Genomic DNA, 27950 nt, shown 5'->3' on the forward strand with positions numbered 1-27950 from the left:
GCTATAATGGACAAAATTATGCATAATTTGAGATTTTGACAAGGACTGGGGACCTCCCTACACAAGCCTGGCAATTCTGGAACTAGATAAACTGACAGCAGTGATAGCCTCTTACTGGAACCCTGTAATTTTAACTCAGATGCACTTCTGCTCATTTTATGTGCCTCTTTTTACAGTTTTGTTGTTCACCTTTTAACTTTCTAAGCGTTCTGTCTGTTTTATGCGCATTACAAAATTAAATTAAAAAACCCTTCAAGAAAAATATCAAGAATCAGGACGGGAAAAAGCTGGAACTCAGAACCAAGAAACTGAACTCGAGAATCCTGCAGTCCGTGTTTGTGGTAACACAGACTGAATTCTGCTGTAAGGTATGAAACCCTAAATATTTTAGCACAAAGCCATTTAGAGTCCTTACCTGATTCGAACGGCCAGGTGGCACATCCCCCAGGGATGAGTGAAGGTCGAGGCTGCTGAGAGTGGGGCTGAAAGCTTGAACAGGGTTCTCCCAACCGGCCAAACAGTGCTGTGGTGGTCACAGAAGGGGAAAGTATCTCATGTTAGGTATTAACTGCAGCCCCAAAGGCTTGGGCTGTTTGAATGAATGAATGAATCTTTCTTTGCGTCAGCCATCGGCCATAACAATAAAACAACAATATGATATGCAAAGAATAGAAATAAAAAGTCAATCACAGTGGTACCTCGGGTTACAGACGCTTCAGGTTACATACACTTCAGGTTACAGACTCCGCTAACCCAGAAATATTACCTTGGGTTAAGAACTTTGCTTCAGGATAAGAACAGAAATTGTACAGCGGCGGCACAGCGACAGCAGGAGGCCCCATTAGCTAAAGTGGTGCTTCAGGTTAAGAACAGTTTCAGGTTAAGAACAGACCTCTGGAACGAATTAAATACTTAACCCGAGGTACCACTGTATATAAACGTGTGCAGGTGGCGCTGTGGGTTAAACCACAGAGCCTAGGGCTTGCCGATCAGAAGGTCGTCGGTTCGAATCCCCGCGACAGGGTGAGCTCCTGTTGCTCAGTCCCTGCTCCTGCCAACCTAGCAGTTCGAAAGCACGTCAAAGTGCAAGTAGATAAATAGGTACCGCTCTGGCGGGAAGGTAAACGGCGTTTCCGTGCGCTGCTCTGGTTCGCCAGAAGCGGCTTAGTCATGCTGGCCACATGATCCGGAAGCTGTACATCAGCTCCCTCGGCCAATAAAGCGAGATGAGCGACGCAACCCCAGAGTCGGCCACGACTGGACCTAATGGTCAGGGGTCCCTTTACCTTTACCACTGTATATAAAATACATTTTGGGGTTTTGAATCAATAGTCAAATAGTGGATCTTATTCTGATTGCCCCAGCTAAAAACCTTGCAACCTTTGCTGTCACCTGCTCATCTTGATCTGCCAAGAGGCTGGATGACCCGGAATGGACAATAAAAGAGGGGTGATAATCTCATTCCTCAAGTCTTTATAAAGAGCGCAAGCCAGAAGGGCATGTGCCACCGATTCAGGACATCAATTCTTTATAAAGAGCGCAAGGCAGAAGGGCATGCGCCACAGGGACATACCGTATTTTTCGCTCCATAAGACACACTTTTCCCCTCCTAAAAAGTAAGGAGCGAATGCAGGCGGGAGGCTCTGCTCAGCACTCCCTTTAAAGAGCTGCATGGAGCATGTGTGAGGCTCTTGGGGGCTTTTCCCCGAGGAGGGAGAAGGGCAGTCCCTCAGTCCCTTCTCCCACCTCCCGGAAAAGCCCCCAAGAGCTGCGCTCCCTTTAAAGAGCTGCGTGGAGCATGTGTGAGACACCGGTGATGGGAAAGTTGCCCCCCCCCCCGCCGGTGCCCAGCCACACAGCAAGAACCGGGCTTCCCCAAACCAAAAACTCACCGAGGGCAATGCCAGGTTGTCTTCAGGCTCGTAGCTTTTCCTGCGGTGGATCTTGTGCTTGTAGGCAGGGAGCAAAGTGGATCTCGGGATGCTGACCCTGCGGGGGAAATAAGGATGTAGCAAGAGTGCTGCTGGGGCAGGCCAAAGGGGGCCCAATGGGACCGGATGCCTCAATGGAAAACCTGCAAGCCGGACCCGGGCACAAGAGCCTTCTTCCTTCCTGAAGTTTCCAGCAACTGGTATTCAGAAGCATGGCTTCCTCTGGCAGTGGAGGTGGAACATAGAAGAAAGCATCCCAAACAGGACCAGAAGAGCCAAGAAGCTCTGTGAGAACGCACACCAGCCCTGAGCAGAAAGGCCTCTGAGATCAGTTCGCCCTCAGCAAAGGTGAGGTAAGTCATTAACCCCCTCTCCTTTTGGGAAAAAAAACCTACAATGAAGTGAGACTCTAGAGCAGCATTTCCCAACCTTGGGCCTCCAGCTGTTTTTGGACTACAACTCCCATAATCCTCAGCTAGCAAGACCAGTGGTCAGGGATGATGGGAATTGTAGTTCGAAAACAGCTGGAGGCCCAAGGTTGGGAAACACTGCTCTAGAGCAGCCTTGCTCAACCTGTAGGTCCCCAGATGTTGTTGAACTACAACTCCCATCACCCCTAGCTAGCAAGGCCAGAGCTCAGGGATGATGGGAGTTGCGGTCCAACAACATCTGGGGACCCACTGCTCTATGGAGTGAACAGGAGCACTGAGCAGTTCAGAACTGCGGAGGGGAACCCACAATCATGTGATCGCCTATGGCGACTGGAGAAATGGCCCCAGGCAACCAGGAAATGGGCGTAGGCCGAGGAAGAGCTGTTTCTTCCACTCCCCACCCCTATTTCAGGTTCTCAAGTGACTATGCAGTGATTTGAATAAGGTACATACTAAAAGGCTGGTCCTATTTCGGACATTACAGTGGACCCTCCAGATACGAACTCAATTCGTCCTTAGGGTCCATACAGTGGTATCTCGGGTTACAGATGCTTCAGGTTACAGACTCCGCTAACCCAGAAATAGTACCTCGGGTTAAGAACTTTGCTTCAGGGTGAGAACAGAAATTGCGCAGCCACAGTGCGGTGGCAGCGGGAGGCCCCATTAGCTAAAGTGGTACCTCAGGTTAACAACAGTTTCAGGTTAAGAACGGACCTCCAGAACGAATTAAGTTCTTAACCTGAGGTACCACTGTATTAAAAGGCTGGTCATATTTCTGACGTTACAGTGGATCCTCCGGATACAAACTCAATTCGTCTTGAGGGTCCATACTTACCCTGAAAAGTCTGTATCCAGAGGAGCCGCTTCTGCGCACATGCGTGGTGCAATAGAGGACTTCTGCACATGCGCAAAGTGCGCAGAGTGCTTCTGCGCAAGTGTGTACGGCGAAACCAGGAAGTATACACTTCTGGGTTTGCCGCGTTCGTAACTTGAAATTACGTTACCCAAAGGTAACGTAACCTGAGGTACCACTGTATTTGTAAAGCAGCTATAAGCGATGTCCCCAGGATTCAATCCCTGCCATGTCCAGGCCAGGCTGGGAAAGATCTCCGTTTGAAACCCCGGAAAGTCGCCGCTGTTGGTCAGTGTAGACGTTACTGAGCTAGCTGGACCAAGGGTCTTCGCCAGCATAAGCACGCTTCCCAGGTAAGTCTTCGCCATCGCTTACAGACTCACCTGACGAAAGCAGGCTCCACCAGAGTCTCTGGAGGCCGGTGGGCTCTGGGGTTTTTGCAAATGGGGCAGGCAGACTCCACATCCAGAGGTGCCGCAAAAAGGCGTTTATTCAACCGGTAACAGAAGACACCTGCGGAGACAGAGCCGGGTAGAGGAAGGGATATGCAGACTTCAAGTTCTTCAACAGGGCCAGTGGGGATTCTGCGGTTCCCCCACCCCAGTAAGCGTTACAAGTTCCTAGTCCTTAGCATTGCTGAGGTTTAAAGCCAGAATAATAATAATAATAATAATAATAATAATAATAATAAAATTTATTTATATCCCGCCCTCCCCAGCCAAAGCCGGGCTCAGGGCGGCTAACAGCAATAAAATAATACAACATTCTAAAATCATTTCATTAAAATTAATTCAACTCAAATTGATGGCAACCATTAGGCTAAAGTTCTGTGAGGATTGCCAGAGGAGGGAGTCAGGCTGTGCCCTGACCAAAGGCCTGGTGGAACAGCTCTGTCTTGCAGGCCCTGCGGAAAGATGTCAAGTCCCGCAGGGCCCTAGTCTCTTGTGACAGAGCGTTCCACCAGATTGGAGCCACAGCCGAGAAAGCCCTGGCTCTAGTTGAGGCCAGCCTTACCTCTCTGTGGCCTGGACCTTCAGGATGTTTTTGTTTGAAGACCGTAAGTTCCTGTGTGGGACATAGCAGGAGAGGCGGTCCCATAGGTACGAGGGTCCTAGGCCGTATAGGGCTTTAAAGGTTAAAACCAGCACCTTAAACCTGATCCTGTACCCCACCGGGAGCCAGTGCAGCTGGTATAGCACGGGGTGAATGTGATCTTGCAGGGAGGACCCCGTAAGGAGTCACCGTAAGAAGCCATGTGGCATGATGAAACCACATAGGCCAAGGAGATGCCGAGGAACCAAGCCGGATGAATGGTTGAAGGATCTGGGGTATGTTTAGTGCGGAAAAGAGGAGGCTGAGAGGAGATAAAATAGCCGCCTTCAAATATCTAAAGGGCCGTCACAAGCAAGCTTGTTTTCTGTTACTTCAGAGGGCTGGATCCAAACCAATGGATTAAAACTGCAATAAAAGAGATTCTGGCTAAACACTGGGAATAACTTTCTGACAGTAAGAGCTGTTTGACAGTGAAATGGAATATCTCGGAGGGTAGTGGACTCTCCTTTGTTAGAGGTTCTTAAGCAGAGGTGAGCTGTGGTTCCTGCATGGCGGGGGGTTGGTATGGATGACCTTTGGGATCATTTTCCTGCTCTGCAATTCTATGATGGTTCTAGGGTTGGCTGGGCTGCTGAGATGGGAAGACGGAATCTGACCGTACACTGATGGGAACCCGGGTCCATGTCTGATACTCGATTGTGAGCAGAGGAACCCAGACCGTCTGATCTGCGGAGAGAGGAACATTAAGAGTCGTTTTCAGTTGTTCCCTGAAAGTCAGTGGCTGAGCTGTCATGTTGCATGTGCAAAACAACAACAACAAACCTCTGGTTACATGAAGCATATTCAATAAATATAATAATAATAATAATGATAATAATGATAATAATAATAATAATAATAATAATAATAATAATAATAATAATATATTTATACCCCGCCAATCTGGCTGGGTTTCCCCAGCCACTCTGGGTGGCTTCCAACAAAACACTAAAATACAGTAACCTATTAAACATTAAAAGCTTCCCTAAACACACAAGACGTAACCGGCTATATGTTTGAAAAAATAATATATACTATTCATTGTACTGAATTGTAGATTTCAACAGAAGTAGCTCATAACCTTCTATTTGCCAGGAGGTGATGGGACCAGTGGCCATGATCTTCGTTTCTTTGATGTTGAGCTTCAAACCATATTTTGCGCTCTCCTCTTTTAATGAGGGTGAAAGAGGAGAGCACAAAATATGGTTTGAAGCTCAACATCAAAAAAACGAAGATCATGGCCACTGGTCCCTCCTGGCAAATAGAAGGGAAAGAAATGGAGGCAGTGAGAGATTTTACTTTCTTGGGCTCCATGATCACTGCAGATGGTGATAGCAGCCACGAAATTAAAAGATGCCTGCTTTTTGGGAGAAAAGCAATGACAAACCTAGACAGCATCTTAAAAAGCAGAGACATCACCTTGCCAACAAAGGTCCGTATAGTTAAAGCTATGGTTTTCCCAGTAGTGATGTATGGAAGTGAGAGCTGGACCATAAAGAAGGCTGATCGCCAAATAATTGGTGCTTTTGAATTATGGTGCTGGAGGAGACTCTTGAGAGTCCCATGGACTGCAAGAAGATCAAACTCTCTATTCTGAGGAAAATCAGCCCTGAGTTCTCATTGGAAGGACAGATCGTGAAGCTGAGGCTCCAATACTTTGGCCACCTCATGGGAAGAGAAAACTCCCTGGAAAAGACCCTGATGTTGGGAAAGATGGAGGGCACAAGGAGAAGGGGACGACAGAGGACGAGATGGTTGGACAGTGTTCTCGAAGCTACCAGCATGAGTCTGACCAAACTGCGGGAGGCAGTGGAAGACAGGAGTGCCTGGTGTGCTCTGGTCTATGGGGTCACGAGGAGTCGGACACGACTAAACAACAACAATAATGATAATATCATCATCCACGCCCCCCTTACCGCAGCTCCCGGTCGTAGATGCAAGCCTCCCGGTTCACCTTCCGGAATTCCTGCAGCTCGGAGAAGTATTGATCGGGTTTCTCAGAGAGGGAGGAGTCCATGTCGAGCAGCCCTAGAGGAGGGAAGAGGAAAAGCCAAGACCCACCAGGTCAGACTCAAGGCACAAATGTTGCCCTTTCAGGCTACTCTCATTTGCTCCTCGGACCTCTCTGCAGGCCACACCCCTCTCTGGTCCTTCTCCACACATACCCCATATATTTTCGCGTGGCTGGAATATGTCCATGAACTCTCAATTGCCTGGACAGAGAGGAGTGGGCGCGTGCTTAGAAACTGGCCTACTGTACAAAGGTAAAATTTACATGTGTTGCTCTGGCCACTTTTCCTTCTGGCTCTGACCACCACAGACAGGCATGTGGACCCCAGAAAGTTGCCTGGAAGGGAATGTAGCTCCTGGACTGGGAAAAAAAAAACCCTTTCCCAACCCTCATAGATATAAAAATATAAATCTTTCTCTCTCTCCCTCTCTCCTGCCTTCCACGGAAATGATCTTCAAGGCACCCACAGCAATTTCATACAATAATACAGTGGTACCTCTGTGGGTTAAACCACAGAGCCTAGGACTTGCCGATCAGAAGGTTGGCGGTTCGAATCCCCACAACGGGGGGAGCTCCTGTTGCTCGGTCAACCTAGCAGTTTGAAAGCACGTCAAAGTGCAAGTAGATAAATAGGTACCGCTCCGGCGGGAAGGTAAACGGTGTTTCCGTGCGCTGCTCTGGTTCGCCAGAAGCGGCTTAGTCCTGCTGGCCATATGACCCGGAAGCTGTACGCCGGCTCCCTCGGCCAATAAAGCGAGATGAGCGCCGCAACCCCAGAGTCGGTCACGACTAGACCTAATGGTCAGGGGTCCCTTTACCTTTACCTCTGGTTATGTACTTAATTCGTTCCGGAGGTCCGTTCTTAACCTGAAACTGTTCTTAACCTGAAGCACCACTTTAGCTAATGGGGCCTCCCGTTGCTGCACTGTAGCAACCGCACAATTTCTGTTCTCATCCTGAAGCAAAGTTCTTAACCCGAGGTACTATTTCTGGGTTAGCGGAGTCTGTAACCTGAAGCGTATGTAACCCGAGGGACCACTGTATATGGGTATAAACAAAATAATATCCTGAAAATTGCAGATAGACTGCCTCTGACCAGGAGGGCTCCATTTAGCTCTCATAAGCCGCCGTCTCAATTTCTGGAAACCACCCCAGGGCTACTCTTTTTCTTTTTTCACAAACCCAGTTAGGATGAATCAGGCAAGCTGCGCAATCTTTTGTTTTATTTATTTTGCTTGGCTCCAAAATAGATTGAGCCGTCGTACCTGCGATCCAGTCGTACCCCAGGAAAGGGCGGACCGACCAGTCATCTGCTGGGATGGCGTATTCCTCAGGGTCAGACATGAACGTCACGTGCCCAGATTCCTTCTGCAACAGGGTTAAAAATGCAGGGAAACGGTTCTTTTACTGAGCTGACTCAATGCATTTTGCCATCGCGACTGCCACATGCACAAACCTTTCATTTGCCCACGTTTGGATAATAATAATAATAATAATAATAAATTTTATTTATACCCCGCCTTCCCCAGCCAAGACAGGCTCAGGGCGGCTAACACCCGATATAAAAACAAATTGATTGAAATACAACTTAAAAACAAGATTAAAATACAACATTTCAATGGAAACTCAAATCAAAACCTTTTGGGGGGATGAAAACGTCAAATCTTCACCAAGGCTAACTATCCGGACTGGTCCTACGTGGGCCAGAAAATTGCCAGGGAAGTCCCCAAATTGGAGTTCCATCACAGAAGGAGAACGGAAAAGGAAAGAGGGAGAGGGGGAGGGGATCAAGTTGATTCCAAGCCAAAGGCTAGGCGGAACAACTCTGTCTTACAGGCCCTGCAGAAAGAAATCAGATCCTGCAGGGCCCCGGTCCATAGCTTTCAACTTTCAGATTTAAAAATAAGGGATCAGCAGCCTCACCTGTCTGGGGGACAGTTTACGGGATATCTAACAATCTGGGATAGCAGCGGGAAGCAGCGGGAAACGGCACCGGAATAAGGGAATTTCCCCCAAAAAAGGGAAGGTTGACAGCTATGCCCTGGTCTCATGAGACAGAGCGTTCCACCAGGCCAGAGCCAGTGTTGAAAAGGCCCTGGCTCTGGTTGAGGCTAATCTGACTTCCTTAGTGACCGGGACCTCTAGGGAGTTGCTATTTATGGTCCTTAAGGTCCTCCGTGGGGCATACCGGGAGAGGCGGTCCCGTAGGTACACTAACATGCAGTTAATAAAATATTTACAGCAAACAAAGCAAGTTTCCCAGTAACACAAAATGTTATCTTAGGTTCCGGCTATTGGCCTATCAAGCCTGGTACTGTCTGCACTGAGCAGCAGTGGCTTTCAAGGGTTAAAGGCAGGATACAATTCCCAGCCATTAGGGATTGAACCCGGGATATGTAGTGCGCAAAACAGTTGCAGTGCAATTGAGACACCTGGGAAGGTGCCTTGCAGTGAGTTAGACCATTTCTCTTCCATTTGTATACCCTACTGTTCAATATTTGGTTTCCACATATGGTAGGACTACAACTCCCATCATCCCCTGCTGGCAAAGATGACTGTGGATGATGGGACTTGTAGTCCAACGACATCGAGGAACACAAGGTTGAAGAATCCTGGCCTACACTGGCTGGCAGAGGCTCTCCAGAGCCGCAGACAGGATGTCCCTCCCAGCCCAACGTGGAGATGGACCCTGAGACATTCTGCATGCAAAGCAGGTGCTCTTCCACTGAGCAATAATCTGAGCAATAATCTGCACCCTTATCCTCCAATGTTCTTTCACCTTCTCGCACTCCCACCAGACATGGATAAAAGTACCTGAGCCAACTATTTGATGAGAAGGGGAAAAGGTTGTTATCTTGGAATGTAAGAGATATTGGATTTTGGAGATGCGCCAAGACTTTGGTAGAGCGCCATCTTTAGCTGTACAGACAAAGAAATGGAACTCGAAAACCTGCTAGAGCTCTGGTGGGTTTTCAGTTAACTTTTCCCCCAGGCTGAAGCATTTATCTGTATATGATAATCATAACTGGGACGCGGGGGGCGCTGTGGGTTAAACCACAGAGCCTAGGACTTGCCGATCAGAAGGTCGGTGGTTCGAATCCCCGCAACGGAGTGAGCTCCCGTTGCTCAGTCCCTGCTACTGCCAACCTAGCTGTTCGAAAGCACGTCAAAGTGCAAGTAGATAATTAGGTACCGCTCCAGCGGGAAGGTAAACGGCGTTTCCGTGCACTGCTCTGGTTCACCAGAAGCGGCTTAGTCCTGGAAGCTGTACCCCGGCTCTCTTGGCCAATAAAGCAAGATGAACGCCGCAACCCCAGAGTCGGCCATGACTGGACCTAATGGTCAGGGGTCCCTTTACCTTTACCTTTAATAATCATAACTGAGAGGAGAGAGAATGACTGGACCAACACAGAACTTTTTGGGAAGAAAAAATATGGATGAATAATTATTACACGCAGGATGAAGGGATATAGGTCTTCACTTGTGGATTAATAAATTACTAAATATGTTAATTAAAATGGAAGTCACAGAAATTGCAGCTGTGGAACAAGGGACTATGATTAAGACTGGAATACAACTGGAACAAATAAGACTTGGGAAGCGGGGGGGAGGGGGGAATTACTGAACCTGTAATCCAGCAAGTGGGAGGTCACCCAAATTATATAATTGGCTATTTGGTTAATTGTTATTTGATCTGGTATAATGAGGTCTGTTTTGTATATTTTGTATGGGATGCGGGTGGTGCTGTGGGTTAAGCCACAGAGCCTAGGACTTGCTGATCAGAAGGTCGGCGGTTCGAATCCCTGTGGTGGGGTGAGTTCCCGTTGCTCGGTTCCTGCTCCTGCCAACCTAGCAGTTTGAAAGCACGTCAAGTGCAAGTAGATAAATAGGTACCGCTCTGGCGGGAAGGTAAACGGCGTTTCCGTGCGCTGCTCTGGTTCACCAGAAGCGGCTTAGTCATGCTGGCCACATGCTGTACGCCGACTCCCTCGGCCAATAAAGCAAGATGAGCGCCGCAACCCCAGAGTCGGCCACAACTGGACCTAATGGTCAGGGGTCCCTTTACCCTTTAATGAGGTCTGTTTTGGATATTTTCTAATTGAAAACTAATAAAAATTATTGGGAAAAAGGAAAAAAAGTACCTTCCTTCCAGCAACAACCATCCTTGCTAATCATCAGGGGTTCAAACCCCAGCACTGTAGCGATGCCATAACCGTCGGCTGCCAACTCTTTAAGTAAAGACTTGCGACACACCCACCTTCACTTTCTCTTTAGATTCCTTGGCTTGGGGCGTGAGCAGGATTGGTTTCGGGGCTGGCGACATCCGCACAGAAACTGTTGCCCTGCCTCTCCCCTCTTTGGCTCGCCCTGGGCCCGCCTCCTCTCTGGCCTGCGGCCTGTCCGTCTCCAGCAAGCCGTGCAAACACGGAGGACGCCTTTTTGCCTCCATGTGCCCCGCAGTTACTCTGGGCTTCCTCGGTCCTTTTGGCTGTCCGCCACTGGCGGTTTTGCGAGTCGACCCGGCGGATGCTGCGGCCGATGGAATGTGGATCACCTCAGTCTGGCGGGTGATGGGACACAAGCGCCCTCGGTGGCGGTCCTCTCGCTCGTCCTGGGGCACGGCGGGTTTCAAGGGGGAGGCGAAGTTGCGTCGTGCCAGCTGGGGACTCACTTCCACAGACACGATCACCGCAGAATCGGCTGCGTCTTTGGGAAAACGATCCCTGTTCTCTCTCTGGGAATATAATAATAATATTAATTTATTATTTATACCCCATCCATCTGGCTGGGTTTCCCCAGCCACTCTGGGCAGCTTCCAACAAAACACTAAAATACAATAACCTATTAAACATTAAAAGCTTCCCTAAACAGGGCTGTCTTCTTATATCTTCTAAAAGTTTGGTAGTTGTTTTTCTCTTTGACATCTGGTGGGAGGGCATTCCACAGGGCGGGTGCCACTACCGAGAAGGCCCTCTGCCTGGTTCCCTGTAACTTGGCCTCTCGCAGTGAGGGAACCGCCAGAAGGCCCTCAGAGCTGGACCTCAGTGTCCGGGCAGAATGATGGGGGTGGAGACGCTCCTTCAGCTATACTGGACCGAGGCCATTTAGGGCTTTAAAAGTCAGCACCAACACTTTGAATTGTGCTCAGAAACGTACTGGGAGCTAATGTAGGTCTTTCAGGACCGGTGTTATATGGTCTCGGTGGCCGCTCCCAGTCACCAGTCTAGCTGTCACATTCTGGATTAGTTGTAGTTTCTGGGTCCCCTTCATAGGTAGCCCCACATAGAGAGCATTGCAGTAGTCCAAGCGGGAGATAACCAGAGCATGCACCACTCTGGCCAGACAGTCTGCGGGCAGGTAAGGTCTCAGCCTGCGTACCAGATGGAGCTGGTAAACAGCTGCCCTGGACACAGAATTGACCTGCGCCTCCATGGACAGCTGTGAGTCCAGAATGACTCCCAGGCTGCGCACCTGATCCTTCAGGGGCATAGTCATCCCATTCAGGACCAGGGAGTCCCCCCCACACGCCCGCCCCCTGTCCCCCAAAAATAGTACTTCTGTCTTGTCAGGATTCAACCTCAATCCGTTAGCCGCCATCCATCCTCCAACCGCCTCCAGGCACTCACACAGGACCTTCACCGCCTTCACTGGTTCTGATTTGAAAGTGAGGTAGAGCTGGGTATCAGCCGCATACTGATGAACACCCAGACCAAACCCCCGGATGATCTCTCCCAGCGGCTGCATGTAGATGTTGAAAAGCATGGGGGGGAGGACAGGACACAGGCATAGTTGATACCAATGCCATGCATGCACACACAACATTTTATAAGAACTAAAGAGCCTAGAAAGAGCACTTCTGGAACAGGCCAGGGGCCCATCTGCTGCAGCAACCTGCTCTCACAGATATCCTGCAAGCAGGATCCTAGCGCAAAGGAGGGGTTCTCCCCTCACAGGAGCAAACTGGTATAGGCTGAATTTTAGCAGCCGTTTTGCACCCTGAACGGCAGCCAATTTTCACCTCCGCATCTCTTTCCTCAGGACACTCCTGTCACATTTCTGGCCCTGAAGAACTTTGGCGCAGGATACCTTAAGGACTGCTTTATGCCACGTATGGCCACGGTTGAATGAGTAAGATCGACCAGGCGAATCACTATTAGTGGTCTCTAGGGATGGGGCATGGGACGTGGGTTAAACCACAGAGCCTAGGACTTGCTGATCAGAAGGTCGGTGGTTCGAATCCCCGCAACGGGGTGAGCTCCCGTTGCTCGGTCCCTGCTCCTGTCAACCTAGCAGTTCCAAAGCACATCAAAGTGCAAGTAGATAAATAGGTACCACTCCGGCGGGAAGGTAAACGGTGTTTCCGTGCGCTGCTTTGGTTCGCCAGAAGCGGCTTCGTCCTGCTGGCCACATGACCCAGAAGCTGTACGCCGGCTCCCTTGGCCAATAAAGCGAGATGAGCGCCGCAACCCCAGAGTCGGTCACGACTGGACCTGATGGTCAGGGGTCCCTTTACCTTTACTTAGGGATGGGGCAGAAATCTGATTCCTCTATAAGAGCATAAGGAATAATAATAATAATAATAATAATAATAATAATAATAATAATTTATAATTATACCCCGCCAATTTGGCCGGGCCTCCCCAGCCACAGTAGGTGGCTCCCAACAGAATGTTAAAAACAGAATAAAACATTAAAAACTTCCCTCAACAGGGCTGCCTTCAGATGTTTTCTAAAAGTCAGGTAGTTGTTTATTTCTTTGACATCTGACGGGAGGGCGTTCCACAGGGCGGGCACCACCACCAAGACGGCCCTCTGCCTGGTTCCCTGTAATCTCACTTTTCGCAGGGAGGGAACCGCCAGAAGGCCCCAGGCTGGACTATGGGGGTGGAGATGCTCCTTCAGGTATACTGGGCCGAGGCCGTTTAGGGCTTTAAAGGCCTGCACCAACTATCGTGGCTGGTGGTAGCGATCAGTAACTTTCCCTTCCACAATTTTGTCTAATCCTCTTTTAAAGACATCCACATTGGTGGCAATCCCGGCCTCCTATGGGATTATCAGTCCTGAATCTTCCAACGCTCTGATCTATTCATTCATTCATTTAATTTATATAATACTCTAACAGCAGCAAGAATACTACTGGCCCAAAAAGGGAAGTAAGAAGAATTACCGACAATGGAAGAATGGAGGGTGAAATTAATGGACTATGCGGAACTTGACACACTAACGGGAAGGATCTGAAACCGGCGGGACCAGAAGTTTACCGAGGACTGGAGTAAATTTACGGATTATTTTAAAAGTATTTGTGACGACCAGATGACGTTTGTAGGTTTGCAAGAAGTTCTGTGAGGAACAATATTAGAAATATTGGAAAAATGGAGAAGGAGATGTGATATGTTAAGAATGTAAAGGCAATATTAAGTTAGGTAATGCGTAAGAAGTGATTAAGACGGAGGATCAGAGGTGCTGATGGAAGTCCAATAAGAATGTATTTGTGATAAATTGTGTGGTATGTTTTATAATTTTGTATGTTAAAAACCAATAAAAATATTTTTTTAAAAAAGAATTTATATAATACTCTTCATCCGAGGACATTCATCGGATGTCCACGAGTTCTCATGTTATGGGTCTCCAGACTCTCCAGATCCCAGCAGCCAGCTCTCAGTCCTACCCTTGGGGAGCTGTGATCCAGCAATGTTTGGAGGGATTGAGGAGCACCTACATGCAAGCACGAAACATAATCCAGCAGTCTCCCTACACACCTCGCCCTTGCTGTCCGAGTCCCGCGCGTCTTGAGGAGTTGCTCTTTGCGATGGTGGCAACAGCTTGACTCGAACCCGTTCCCTGAACTCCTCTTGGTTCGTCCTCAGCCTCCGCAAGAGGTCCTGGTTCAAGTTTCGCAGCCTCTCCAGGTCCATCTTCTCACCTCCTTGCTTTAAAAAGAGAACAACATTGCAGCGGGTTGGGACTAGATCATGGGTAGGCAAACTAAGGCCTGGGGGCCGGATCCAGCCCAATCGCCTTCTAAATCCGACCCGCGGGCGGTCCGGGAATCAGCGTGTTTTTACATGAGTAGAATGTGTCCTTTTATTTAAAATGCATCTCTGGGTTATTTGTGGGGCATAGGAATTCGTTCATTCCCCCCCCCCCAAAAAAATATAGTCCGGCCCCCGACAAGGTCTGAGGGACAGTGAACCGGCCCCCTGCTGAAAAAGTTTGCTGACCCCTGGACTAGATGGCACTCTGGGTTTCAAATGGTTTTCAAACTATTAAGGGAATAAACGATCCTACATAATAATTCTAAAAAAGAAACTTCAACTGGACTATTTATTTATTTCACTGCATTTATTTATTCTCTGCAGTTACTCCGCCATGCGCAGAGTAAGACAAGGCACAAAAAGAATGAGAAACAAGAAATATGCCCATGTAGAAAACTGAACACAAAAATATTACGCACGTTACAAAAATTCTCAAATTTTTTGGTATTTTTTGTGGCTTTTATAAAGCTAATTACTCCTTCTTTTTTGATAATTTTTATTAGTTTTCAATTACAATAATCCTATAATAGCCTCATTATAACAGTGCCAAATTATAATACAATTACTAATACCAATCATTCAGATGCCAAATTATATACCGCATTTTTCACCCTATAGGACACACTTTTTCCCCTCCAAAAATGAAGGGGAAATGTGTATGCGTCCTATGGGGCGAATGCAGGCTTTCACTGAAGCCTGGAGAGCGAGAGGGGTCGGTGTGCACTGACCCCTCTCGCTCTCCAGGCTTCAGGAGAGCCCCAGCGCCAGCCCCACAAGGTTGGGGGACAGTGGGGAGGCGCAGCGCGTCTTCCCGCTGTCCCCGGACCTGATCTGAAGGCGGGCGGCAGGGAGAAGAGCACTTCTCCCCGCTGCCTGCCCCGCAAGCTCCGGGGACAGCTGGGAGGCGCAGCGCGTCTCCCCGCTGTCCCCAGACCTGATCTGAAGGTGGGCGGCGGGGAGAAGAGCGCTTCTCCCCGCTGCCTTCCCCGCAAGCTCCGGGGACAGCTGGGAGGCGCAGCGCGTCTCCCCGCTGTCCCCAGACCTGATCTGAAGGTGGGCGGCGGGGAGAAGAGCGCTTCTCCCTGCTGCCTGCCCCGCAAGCTCCGGGGACAGATGGGAGGCGCAGCGCGTCTCCCCGCTGTCCCCGGACCTGATCTGAAGGCGGGCGGCGGGGAGAAGAGCGCTTCTCCCCGCTGCCGGCCCCACAAGCGCCTGGGGGGGAAATAAAATTTTTTTTCTTTATTTCCCCCCCAAAAAACTCGATGCGTCCTATGGGCTGGTGCGTCCTATGCGACGAAAAATACGGTAATTTAGGTGGCTCCCCCACTTGCTAGAATTGATGGTTTGATGATTTACTTTATTTCTGCGTTCCAAAATCTTATTAATTTCAATTACTAACCATTACTTCTCAATATAGTTTTATTTACTTCTTCCAAGCCCCCACAGGGGAAAAAAAACACATCTAGCCCTGTATATTTTCCCTTATTTCTTCCCAACCCCACTAAACCAGTGGGCGGTGAAGGTCCTGTGTGAGTGCCTGGAGGCGGTTGGAGGATGGATGGCGGCTAATGGATTGAAGTTGAATCCTGACAAGACAGAAGTACTGTTTTGGGGGGACAGGGGGTAAGCGGGTGTGGGGGATTCCCTGGTCCTGAATAGGGTAACTGTGCCCCTGAAGGACCAGGTGCGCAGCCTGGGAGTCATTTTGGACTCACAGCTGTCCATGGAGGCACAGGTCAATTCTGTGTCCAGGGCAGCTGTCTACCAGCTCCACCTGGTATGCAGGCTGAGACCCTACCTGCTCACGGACTGTCTCGCCAGAGTGGTGCATGCTCTAGTTATCTCCCGCTTGGACTACTGCAATGCGCTCTACGTGGGGCTACCTTTGAAGGTGACTCGGAAACTACAACTAATCCAGAATGCGGCAGCTAGACTGGTGACTGGGGGCGGCCGCCCAGACCACATAACACCGGTGTTGAAAGACCTACATTGGCTCCCAGTACGTTTCCGAGCACAATTCAAAGTGCTGGTGTTGACCTTTAAAGCCCTAAACGGTCTCGGCCCAGTATACCTGAAGGAGCGTCTCCACCCCCATCGTTCTGCCCGGACGCTGAGGTCCAGCGCCGAGGGCCTTCTGGCGGTTCCCTCATTGCGAGAAGCAAAGCTACAGGGAACCAGGCAGAGGGCCTTCTCGGTGATGGCGCCCGCACTGTGGAACGTCCTCCCGTCAGATGTCAAAGCGATAAACAACTACCTGACATTCAGAAGACATCTTAAGGCAGCCCTGTTCAGGGAAGTTTTTAATGTGTGATATTTTAGTGTTTTTTGGTTTCTATGGAAGCCGCCCATATTATTATTATTATTATTATTATTATTATTATTATTAAACTGGGTAACCCCCACATATTGCGCTGCGCAGACTTAACACATAGAATAAGAGAACAAGAAGAACATACGTTTGGAGAAGATTGGAAAACGTTTATTGAATATATGGGGGAAATTGTGTACACTTGAAAACGATGGCAGCATTAAGATAAATTCAACAATGTAATTAAGCTTGGATGGATGCAATAATGGAATACTGAATGGTTTAGTTTTTGTAAAATATGCAGGGATTTATAATATGCAAAATGAACCATGGAAAGAGAAAAAAGGAAGTAATTGATATTTTAAGGATGTTTAAACGTGTATTTAAAGTGTAAAACAGAAAATTTAATTTAAAAAATATTATTTTAAAATAAACAGGGTAACCCCCACCTCGCCCCATAAACTCCCCACCCGCGTCCTAAAGCGCCATCGACTCCCCCCCTCTATTTCCAACCGCCCATCCGCAGATCAAAGGGACGCGCCGCTTCACTCACCCATTCAACTCTCCCGTCGGTTTCCTACTATGTAGCAAAAGCCAAGCTTCCGAACGCCTCCTGATTGGCCAGCTCCGCCTTCCCAACCCAGCATGCATTGCACCAACCGCCTGTTACTTTCATTCTTAAAGGGGCCGCTCCCATTCATTTCTTCCCGCCTCCAATGCCGGTATTGTATGACGTTCCGCCTCATTTTTTGTATAAGAAATTAAATCATGCCATGTATGAAAGAAATGGCCATTTGAGCTCTGCCCTTTAGAGGCTTTTAAGCGAGGCGTTCAATAGGTTCGGTTAGGGCTGATGGAATATTTTTATTTTTTAATGCCAGCTGATGTTGTTTTGCAAACTTAAAAAAGTAAAATTCCCAGAGCACGGGATATTCCTAGAGGGCTGGTGGGTTCCTTGCACTGAGCAGGGGGGCTGGGGAGTCTTACAGCACCACCAACCTAGTGCCCCCCCTTTTAAAGGCAAGTTACTAGTCCTCAAGGTACTTTTTCTATGGTGTGGCACGATTTTTTTTTCTTATGCAGCGAGTAAAATCTTCAACAAGCATCTTCTCAAACTTTGGATATTTGGAAACACACCATTCCTGTCTACGTGCTTCTTTACTTTCATGTTTTCTGATCCAGATGTTTTATAACGTGCATGCCAGGAAGGGAAGTCACTTAATCTTGGCTCATATGGCTTTTTCCCTTTCTCTTTCCCCTAATTTGCTCTTCCTCCATTGCTACAGTAAAGGACCCCTGGACGTTTAAGTCTGGTCAAAGACAACTATGGGGTTGCAGCACTCATCTCGCTTTCCGGCCGAGGGAGCCAGCGTTTGTCCACAGACAGCTTTCCGGGTCTTGTGGCCAGCATGACTAAACCACTTCTGGTGCAACAGAACACTGTGACGGAAGCCAAAGCGCACGGAAACGCCATTTACCTTTCCACCACAGCGGTACCTATTTATCTACTTGCACTGGCATGCTTTCGAACTACTAGGTTGGCAGTAGCAGGGACAGAGCAACGGGAGCTCACCCCATCGTGGGGATTCGAACCACCAACCTTCTGATCAGCAAGCCCAAGAGGCTCAGTGGTTTAGACCATAATGCCACTCGTATCCCATGATGGCATATAGGAGCTGTTACATGGTGCCTCTGCCCCCGGACAAAGCACTGTTGGCTGACTAATGTATTTTTAATCTTTGTTGGAAGCCGCCCAGAGTGGCTGGGGAAACCCAGACAGATGGGCGGGGTACAAATAATAAACTATTATTATTTTGATTATACGACCTTGTTGTCATTACATGCATGCAGTCATGTTTAAAAACAAGAAGTTACTAGTCCTCAAGCTTGCAGAGACAAATTTGAAAGTCTCTGCCTGCAGATTGGGTGGGGAGTGCCTGGCAGGAAAAAAATGTCAAGATGACAAAGGTTCAGGTTCTCAAAGACTTTCTGAAGAGTTAGAAACTTTGCTTAAAAGTTATCAAGACTGTAACTCCCATCAGCCACAAGCAAGAGTGTCAATGATTAGGGAAGATGGGAATTTGTAGTCTAGCAACACCTGGAGGGAACATCTGCACTAGATCACCCACTAGTTCCCCTCCAATTTTTCAACATCCCCTGAAGCATCTAAACTTTAAATGGCAGGGGAGTAATTTTTAAGCATCTGCAAGACAATAAACCCAGGTAGGAAAAGAGCCCCCAATCACTGCATTGGATTGAACTAGATGACCTTTGGCATGACCTCCAACTCTACAATGATAAAACAAAAAAGGCTGAAGCTTTAGACTGATTTTTTTCCTTCTTTTAATAGTTTGGTTTCGGGTATTAACAGCACTGATACAGCAAGAAAGGTAATTCATGCCCAAATAAAAAATATTACCATTGTAAATAACAGCAGATAGAAGAGACACACCGCAGGGAGAATTTTTGGAGAGCCCCAAATTCATCCAAAGACAGAAAAGGAAATATATATATATATATGGAGTAATCAAAATTAGCAGCAATAGAACAATAAAAAATAAAGTGCATTTGGCTAAACATGTTGCTGTAATATTAGTTGTGGCGGATTGGCTACCAAAATCCAGAAATGGCACCCCTCATGTGTCAGTATCAAGTTGGTTGACAGCGGACCTTGTCTTAAAGGAGCATCAAATATCTTAGCGAATGGGCTAAGCTGAGGATCTAGGGTTGTATTCAATGCTAACCCTACTTAGAGTAGACTCACTGAAGTTCATGAGCATGACTAGCTTAGCCCATTCAGATTCCCTCCATCAATCCAAACTGGGGTGTTTTTTAAAAAAGGGGAGGGGTGGGATGTCATTGGAACACATTACATGAAGTGTATAAAGGGATCAAAATCTCCACTGCGGTCGGGTCCCCTATCCACACTGTTCCAGAAGACTCCCGAGGAGGCCTGTAGTAGCCAAGGAGTTTATTTCAGCCAGGTAGGGAGGGGCGGGTTTCTCATCCTGCAATTCATAGCGCGGCTACGTGCATAACTTCTTCGGCCTGGGAGGTGCACCCTCTAATGAATCTTGTCAGTGCTTGTGGTGCTCTATGAGGACTAGTGGCATGAGAGGCAGAAAAACAAATTCCCTCAAGTGGAAGGTAGGGGGGGAAGAGTCAAAATTCAAAAGAATCAAGAGGCACAGGGGATAAGGATGTTCACCTGTCCTGTTCAATAAGTGTGAACCTCCTTGTTATAAAGCACGGGTAACAAGAATAAAAAAGTTATTATTATGATGATGATGATTATATATTTGTACCATACCCAACTGACTGGGTAGGCAACGTGGTGCCCTTGGTAACTTCTAGCACAGCCTGGTGCCCTTGAGGACTCCAACTCCCATCAGCCCCAGCCAGAATGGCCAATGGGTAGGGATGATGGGGATTGTAGTAGGTACCACGTTTATCTTTAGAACAGGGGTGGGTACCCAAATGTTGAACAGGTCACACCTTACATACTTGGGAGCATAGAGGCAAGAGACAGGATCTATCTAAGCCACATCTTTGCCCAACAACATTGCCCCGTGTTGCTTCAATTCTAGGCCGGGACATTTCTGCCAAGTTTGGAAGTTGTGTGAAATAGCTTCCTGCCCTGGCCAAGCCCAAAGGACAGACCCCACCCTCTTCCTAAAAGGGATGGGCAAGGTTTCGAGGGCAGCTCCGAGAGGCGGGCAGGCTGCCCTCACCTGCAAATCGCCTGGCACCAGGTGACTCAAGAGCTCAGGAAATCGGTGCCAGCAGGTCTCCGTGCGTGGCAGAAGGTAAGAGACGTGGTTTGTCCAAAATGACCTGGCGGGCCGAATTCAGTAGAGGCCAGAGGTTCCTTTGCCACTGTCTCAGAGCTCATATAAACTCGTGCTTGGGCAAACAGTTGCCTCTCGGACGCCGTGGGTCTGACCCAGCTCCCACGCTCCCTCCGAGAGCCCAGCTTGGCATAAAGCCACCCCAGCGAGACAGATTGCTAGCCCTGCACAGAGTAAACCCATCGAAGTTAACCCTCTCGACTAGCTTAGGCACATCAATTTAAACGGGCTACTTCAGAGCAGGACACATTCACGAAACTGTGGTGCCTCTTTAAGCAATCATGGCTTAATCCTGGGAACTGTAGTTCGTTCAGGGTGTTGAGAGTTGTTAGGAGACCTCTATTCAGCTCCCAGAGTGGTTTAACAGTCAAGCCCTCTTTCCTCAGGGAACTGTAGCTCTGAGAGGGGAATGGGGGTCTCTTCACAACTCTCAGCACCCTCTACAGTTCCCAGGATTCTCTGGAGGAAGCTAGGATTGTTAATGTGGTATCACAGTGCTTTAAATGTGGCCTTTGCAGATACAACGCTCTGGCTGGACTGCACCTCGAAGAATGCAATATTATTATTATTTTTTAAAGGAATAGATGGGCATTAATTCATCGAGACCTGGAATTGGAGAGGGAAGTTTCATCTAAACTTGCTGGGAAAAGGGGATCCAAACAGAATCTGCCCAAGTTGATCTTGACATTTCATTGTTGTTAAAAGACGAAGAAGAGGGGAACGCAGACCAGATTTACCATTCCTCCTTGTAAGTGTACAAACACAGGCATTTTCTCTCCTGCTAATTATTAGCTTATTAACACCATTGGAAGAAGGAGCGGGGAAGGAGGACTCTAAAATAAAGTCTATGCCAAACCGGGGTGGGGGTTAGAAATGGATAAACCATGCAGAGGCCGTGTGATTCTCTCGGTCTCGTGGCGGAAAAGGAGAGACGGGGCAGCGATTGTCTCCTCTGTGGCTGTGGGGGGATCCCCACCGCCTGGAACAGGTTCTGCAAGCAGGTACTCGAGTAGCGAGCAGAAATATCTGCCCTCCTCCTCCGCCTTTCCTCGCTTATCTGCTCTGCTGCAAGTACTGGTGTGTGAACATGTTCAGCTCGCTGTCCAACCAACCGGCTTTGTTCCTGCAGAGGGAAAATACGTCTATTACGGGGTGTCGTATCCAGGATGTAGGTAAAACTATGAACGCACATTGCTTTAGAAAGCACAAGTGTGAAATTTTGGACCTCCACCACCCCACCCCGAAGAAAGGGGAGCACACGGCTGCTAACAGTTTCAGTTCTGAGAACTTTAGCCTGCCAGACTCAGCAGGCGTTCCAACAGAGATGCTAATGGGCCTGCCCCCAATACTTGTGGTCGCATTCTGCTTTGTTGTTGCTTTTAAAGTTTTTACACAAGCTTTTTTTGTGTTACAAAACAAACAAAAAAGGAAAAGTACATGTAGCATCTCCACCAGCAATTCGTAGTGTCTTTTTCACAGCTTGTTTACATTCATTATGAGACATTATTGTTGTAGACATTGTGCAGTTAGGGGAAAAGAGAGGGGAGATGGGGAGTGCTTTAAAGGGACCCCTGACCATTAGGTCCATTCGTGACCGACTCTGTGGATGCGGCGCTCATCTCGCTTTATTGGCCGAGGGAGCCAGCGTACAGCTTCTGGGTCATGTGGCCAGCAGGACTAAGCCGCTTCTGGCGAACCAGAGCAGCGCACGGAAACGCTGAGCGGTACCTATTTATCTTCTTGCACTTTGACGTGCTTTCGAACTGCTAGGTTGGCAGGAGCAGGGACCGAGCAACGGGAGTTCACCCCGTCGCGGGGATTTGAACCGCCGACCTTCTGATCGGGAAGTCCTAGGCTCTGTGGTTTAACCCACAGCGCCACCCACATCCCATTTTCTTGTGTTACAAAACAAACTAGCAAGGAAAAGTCCATATAGCGTCTCCACCATCAATTCGTAGAGTCTTTTTCACAGCTCGTTTACATTCGTTATGAGACACAATTGTCGGAGACATTGTGCAGTTAGGGGAAAAGAGAGGGGAGAGAGGGAGGGAGATGGGGAGTGCTTTAATTGTTTTTAATTCTGACTTTGAAATCATCATAGCCTGCCCTGGGACTTGCTGGTGAAGGGCAGGTAACACAATCCATCCATCCATCCATCCATCCATCCATCCATCCATCCTCTCTTGCTCAAGTCCTGCTTATGGGCTTCCCAAGGTGGCATCTTGTTGGCCACCATGAGGACAGGACTAGATGGGCCCCCTTTGGCCTGATCTAGCAGGGATTTTCCTAGGTCCTTATGGAACCTCCAGATTCAGAGGTAATAATAATAATAATAATAATAATAATAATAATAATAATAATTTATTATTTGTACCCCGCCCATCTGGCTGGGTTTCCCCAGCCACTCTGGGCGGCTTCCATAGAAACAAAAAATACCGTAAAATATCACAGATTAAAAGCTTCCCTGAACAGGGCTGCCTTAAGATGCCTTCTAAATGTCAGGTAGTTATTTATCGCTTTGACATCTGATGGGAGGGCGTTCCACAGGGCGGGCGCCACTACCGAGAAGGCCCTCTGCCTGGTTCCCTGTAGCTTTGCTTCTCACAATGAGGGAACCACCAGAAGGCCCTCGGCGCTGGACCTCAGCGTCCGGGCAGAATGATGGGGGTGGAGACGCTCCTTCAGGTATACTGGGCCGAGGCCGTTTAGGGCTTTAAAGGTCAACACCAACACTCTGAATTGTGCTCGGAAACGTACTGGGAGCCAATGTAGGTCTTTCAAGACCGGTGTTATGTGGTCTTGGCGGCCGCCCCCAGTCACCAGTCTAGCTGCCGCATTCTGGATTAATTGTAGTCTATCTACTGTATTTTTCACTCCATAACACACACTTTTTTCCTCCTAGAAAGTAAGGTGAAATGTCTGTGTGTGTTATGGAGCGAATACCTACGGATGGCGGGAGGATCTGCTGCAGTCGTGAGCAGAGGATCCATGGTTCCCCTTCCTTCCCTCCTCCGTGCCTCGCTTTGAAATAGCAAAGCGGGAGAGGTGTAAGCGGCTCCTGTCTGGTTGGCTGCTTTAAAGCAAGCAGGCTCTCTGTCCCTCCCTCCTCCCCACTCAGCTCGCTAAATAGCAGCAAAGCTTTTCAGCTCCCTGAGCCAGGGAGGAGAGAGAGAAGCAGAGCCTGCTTGCTTTAAAGGAGCAAAGCGGAAGGGGAGAGCAGCTGCTTACACGAGTGTTCAGTTACAAAGCATGGATCCTCAGGATTTTTGCACTGGGTCACCCCAAATTCACCATCAGATCACATAGCATGTCCATGGTTACAGCCTGCACCACAAAACACACACGCACCCACTGTTTCATGGGGCCGCAATGGCGCAAAAACGTGGTTACAAAGCATGGATCCACATGGATCCTCAGGATATTTGCATTGGGCTACCCCAAACTCACAGTCAGATCACATGTCTGTGGCCACAGCATGAACCACAAAAATCATACATCCACTGTTTCGTTTAGAATATTTTTTTTCTTGTTCTCCTCCTCTAAAAACTATGTGCGTGTTATGGTCAGGTGCGTGTTATAGAGCGAAAAATATGGTAGTTTCCTGGGTTCTTTGGGAGATTTGGCCCCTGGGAGATGCTGGACTAGATGGGCCTTTGGCCAGAGGGTTCCTCTTAAGTTCCCATGGTACCAGCATCACGCAGCTTCCGCAAACGAAGCCCTTCTGAGCATCCCACCCTCCCGAGTTCTGCACTCGCCACCCTGGAAGCGGCTCATTGTATTTCACTTTTATCAGAGCAGCCGGGGAAGGTGGAAACTGGGAGACAGCCCTGCTTCCCATATTCCATACCTGAGCAGCTTGGCTTTGCTCTGAAGGGAGTCCAAGATCTCAATCTTTTGATTCAGGGCCGTGATCTCCTTCTCGAGATCTTCTCTGGTCACGTCGACCTGCTGGCAGAGCTGGGCGAAGGTCCCGGCAAGCTCCCTTTTCCAAAAAAAGAGGGGGGAAATGGAGAAGAGGAAGAAGTCAATCAGAGGGAAAGGAATAAAATGGCAAGGTAGAGAACGAACACAGCAAGCTGCTTGGCTTTGTACCAAGTGTAGATCATTGGTCCATTTAGCTCAGGGTTTCCTGCGCTGATTAGCAGCAGCTCTCCAGGGCTGCAGACAGGAGTTTTTTTCCAGACCTACCTGGCGATGCTGGGAACTGAACTCAGGAACTTCTGCATGATGAGCTAAAATTCCTGTAATGGCTACAAACCAGCCAGAATTTTTGTGAACATTCCATGACACCCAGGGCAGGAACTGAAGTCAGAAAGGCTACAGGATTCTTTGGTCCAATAAGGCAGCAGCGTTTTACGTGGGTCAAACCATTCAGCCCTAATTTAAAAGCTACGTTAAATTGCTGTAGTGTTTATACGACGCTTAGAATGTTTGTGAACATGCCATGACACTCAGGGCAGGCCTTGAGGTAAGAATGTCTACACAGGGTTATTCAGCCCATATAATAAAAAAATATTATAACATGATGAATTCGCGAGCAGGATTTGAACTAGGAGCAACAAAAGGAATGAGAGATTACTGTATTACTGTTTTGATATAAGAAGAGGGAAGGTAGGGTGCAGCAAGGCAGAGAAATAAAAAAAAAAACACCCTGGAAAATGGGATAGGAAGTCGCTAAAACAAAAGAAAAATCTACAGTGATACCTTGGTTCTCAAACGCCTTGGTGCTCAAACAACTTGGAACCCAAACACTGCAAACCTGGAAGCAAGTGTTCTGGTTCGTGAACATTTTTCAGAAGCCAAACGTGCTCCTTTTGAGTGTTACACTTCCATTTTTAGTGTAATAATAATAATAATAATAATAATAATAATATCTTTATTGTCATTGCCCCCTTCGGGGACCACGAAATTACTTGACTGCTCCATAAAAACACTAATTAATCAATACAGTATAATACAGCAAGGGAGATTAGATGACTTTCAAAGTCCGGGCTTCCCATTCAGGGCCGAGATCGCTCTGGAGAAGAAGCTGTTCTTAAGACGGCTCGTTCTTGTCTTCATCGTCCTGTATCTCCGTCCCGACGGCAAGAGCTCGAAGAGACAGTGACCAGGATGCGATGGATCTTTTACTATGTCCAGTGCCTTCCTATGGCACCTTGTGGCATAAATCTGCTCCAAGGTGGAGAGTGGGCAGCCAACAATGCTCTCTGCTGCCTTAACAACCCTGCACAACCCCATCCTGTCCTGGGTAGTACAGCTTCCGTACCACACACATAAGCCATAAGTGAGCACGCTCTCAATGGCACAGTGATAGAAGGCAAGCAGCAGTTTCTGCGGAAGATGGTTTTTCCTTAGTATTCTCAAAAAGTACTGCTGAGGTCTGCCTGTTTTTGCTATTTATTTTGTGTTTTTGTGGCTTTTTTCTGTGTGTGTGACTACGTGGAACCCAGTACAGCTACTGGTCGATCTTTCCCGTGACTGCGTGACTGCAGTACATTGATTGTTGCTTTCATTTTATGGATCCATGGTCTTGTTAGATAGTAAAATTCATGTTAAATTGCTGTTTTAGGGGTTGTTTTTAAAAGGATTAATCCATTTTGCATTACTTTCTAGTGCACCTTGGTTTTGGAACGCTTTGGTTTTGGAACGGACTTCCGGAACGGATTGAGTTTGAGAACCAAGGTACCACTATATTATGTACTGGAACGTTCATGTGAAGTTTTTGGAAATGTATCTAAAAATAAATAAATAAAAGTTATGTTCAATTGCTCCAGAGGTTATACAATGGTTAGAATGTTTGCGAACATGCCACGACACGTGGGGCAGGAATCTGAGCACGCTGAGCTCTCTCTGCAAGGAGTCATTTGTGTGTTTGTAAGAACAGGAGCTCCTGAGAGCCACATCAAGGCTCAGAAGGCCACAATTGCGGATAATTTCCCCCCGTCTCCCAGAATGCGAGCGAAGCGAAAGACTCACTGCTGAACTTGATGGCTGCAGTTCGAACCCGTGTAGCTGACGATGAGCTGGAGTTTCTCGCCGGCGTAGTCTACAAACTGTCGCTTGAAAGCTCTCTCCTTCGCTCTTGTGGTCCAGGTGAGACGCTCGTAGACATACAGCAGTCCGTAGAGGCCAAAAGAAAGAGCAATCAGCCTCCAGCCCACAGCCTTCCAGACCTGCGGGCAGGAGGAAATGGGATGGTCATTTTTAAAAAACAAAAACAAAACACCCAGCAGCTGAAGAATCAAATCAAATCTTTATTGTTCCGGTCAACGGCCAGCATGAAAGGGGCAAAATAAGAGGGCAAAACTGAACAAAAGTAGCACAGAGTAAAATAAAACGGGCCCCAACTTATTGGAAGTCGTCACCATGTTATGATCTCCGAAGAGTAAAACTACCGCATTTTTCGCTCTATAAGACGCACTTTCCCCCTCCTAAAAAGTAAGGGGAAATGTGTGTGCATCTTATGCAGTGAATGCAGGCGGGAGGCTCTGTCAGTGCTCCCTTTAAAGAGCCGTGTGGAGCATGTGTGCGGCTCTTGGGGGCTTTTCCCCGAGGAGGGAGAAGGGCTGCCCTTCTCCCTCCTCGGGAAAAGCCCCCAAGAGCCGCACACACACTCCATGCGCTCTTTAAAGGGAGCGTGGCTCTTGGGGGAGCTTTAGCCATGCACAGTCTCTCCCGGGCAGGGGGTGAAGGCTCCCCTTGCCCGGGAGAGGCTGTGCGCGGCTAAAGAAGAAGAAGCCAGGACAGCGAGTGGGATCCCGCTGGCTGTTCTAGCTTCTGGCGTAGCCACAGGATGAAGTCTCCGCAGGGGAGCGGGGAGCCTTTGTGCAGCTATCCTTGGCTTTTGCGGGAGGTGGGGGAAGGGACAGAGCGCGCAGCTCTGTCCCTTCTGTAGGGATGATCGTGGAGTGGGGTCCGGAGGGAGCAAACTCCCCACCTGCAGGCAGCCACAGTCTGCCTGCACGCGTGACCTTGGGGTGCAGGGCACGCCCCCTCACAGACAAAGCCACGGCTGTCTGAACATCGTTGCCTCTGTCTAACCGTTTGCGGTCTCAGTAGTCTGCGGTGTCCTGCCTGTAACCTTTATCTCTGAGACCTTTTGTCTCCTTCGTCATACACTGTGCAAGGGGAAAATGACGCAGTGGAAACAGGTGCCAAAATAACTTTGTACCACCCCACTATCTTAGGACCGAAAGAGGTGTAAAGGTCACAGCCCAAAATGTATCTGCCTGATTTGCATATTGGTGTCAATAAAAGGAGGCTCCACAGGGCTGACGAGCAGCTTGCATGCAGCCCACCTGTGCGCAGCTCACCTGCATTATCAACTTCTGCCTCATGTCCATCACTTCACCTTTCCCCACCTCCCAGAAAAGCCCCAAAGAGCCGCGATCCCTTTAAAGAGTGTGCGGCTCTTGCGGGAGGAAAGCCAGTAGGCTTGCT

General features: G+C 48.4%; 2 protein-coding genes across 11 annotated transcripts in view; both read right to left on the minus strand.

The window, feature by feature from the left end:
- The window catches only part of MIIP (migration and invasion inhibitory protein), a 27782-nt gene extending 10299 nt beyond the window's left edge, over positions 1-17483 (minus strand). For 2 of the 3 annotated variants that reach the window (XM_081017985.1, XM_081017984.1), the window contains exons 1-9: positions 17216-17483; positions 14079-14249; positions 10577-11053; positions 7584-7686; positions 6224-6335; positions 4930-4994; positions 3599-3728; positions 1893-1989; positions 416-523 (exon numbers count right to left, since the gene is read on the minus strand). In XM_081017985.1, coding sequence (XP_080874111.1) covers positions 416-523; positions 1893-1989; positions 3599-3728; positions 4930-4994; positions 6224-6335; positions 7584-7686; positions 10577-11053; positions 14079-14234 — 1248 coding nt within the window. In that variant the 5' untranslated portion in view covers positions 14235-14249; positions 17216-17483. The remainder of the gene's footprint in view (positions 1-415; positions 524-1892; positions 1990-3598; positions 3729-4929; positions 4995-6223; positions 6336-7583; positions 7687-10576; positions 11054-14078; positions 14250-17215) is intronic. The other variant, XM_081017986.1, reaches the window with a different exon arrangement.
- A 1505-nt stretch (positions 17484-18988) lies between these two features.
- Positions 18989-27950, minus strand: part of MFN2 (mitofusin 2) — a 42165-nt gene continuing 33203 nt past the window's right edge. For all 8 annotated transcript variants that reach the window (XM_081017949.1, XM_081017948.1, XM_081017953.1 and 5 more), the window contains 3 exons: positions 26487-26683; positions 24358-24492; positions 18989-21633 (listed from right to left, as the gene is read on the minus strand). In XM_081017949.1, the coding sequence (XP_080874075.1) occupies positions 21564-21633; positions 24358-24492; positions 26487-26683 (402 nt within the window). In that variant the 3' untranslated portion in view covers positions 18989-21563. The remainder of the gene's footprint in view (positions 21634-24357; positions 24493-26486; positions 26684-27950) is intronic.

Source organism: Podarcis pityusensis (assembly GCF_964106645.2).
Source record: "Podarcis pityusensis genome assembly, chromosome: 8".
NCBI classification, from domain to species: Eukaryota; Metazoa; Chordata; class Lepidosauria; order Squamata; family Lacertidae; genus Podarcis; species Podarcis pityusensis.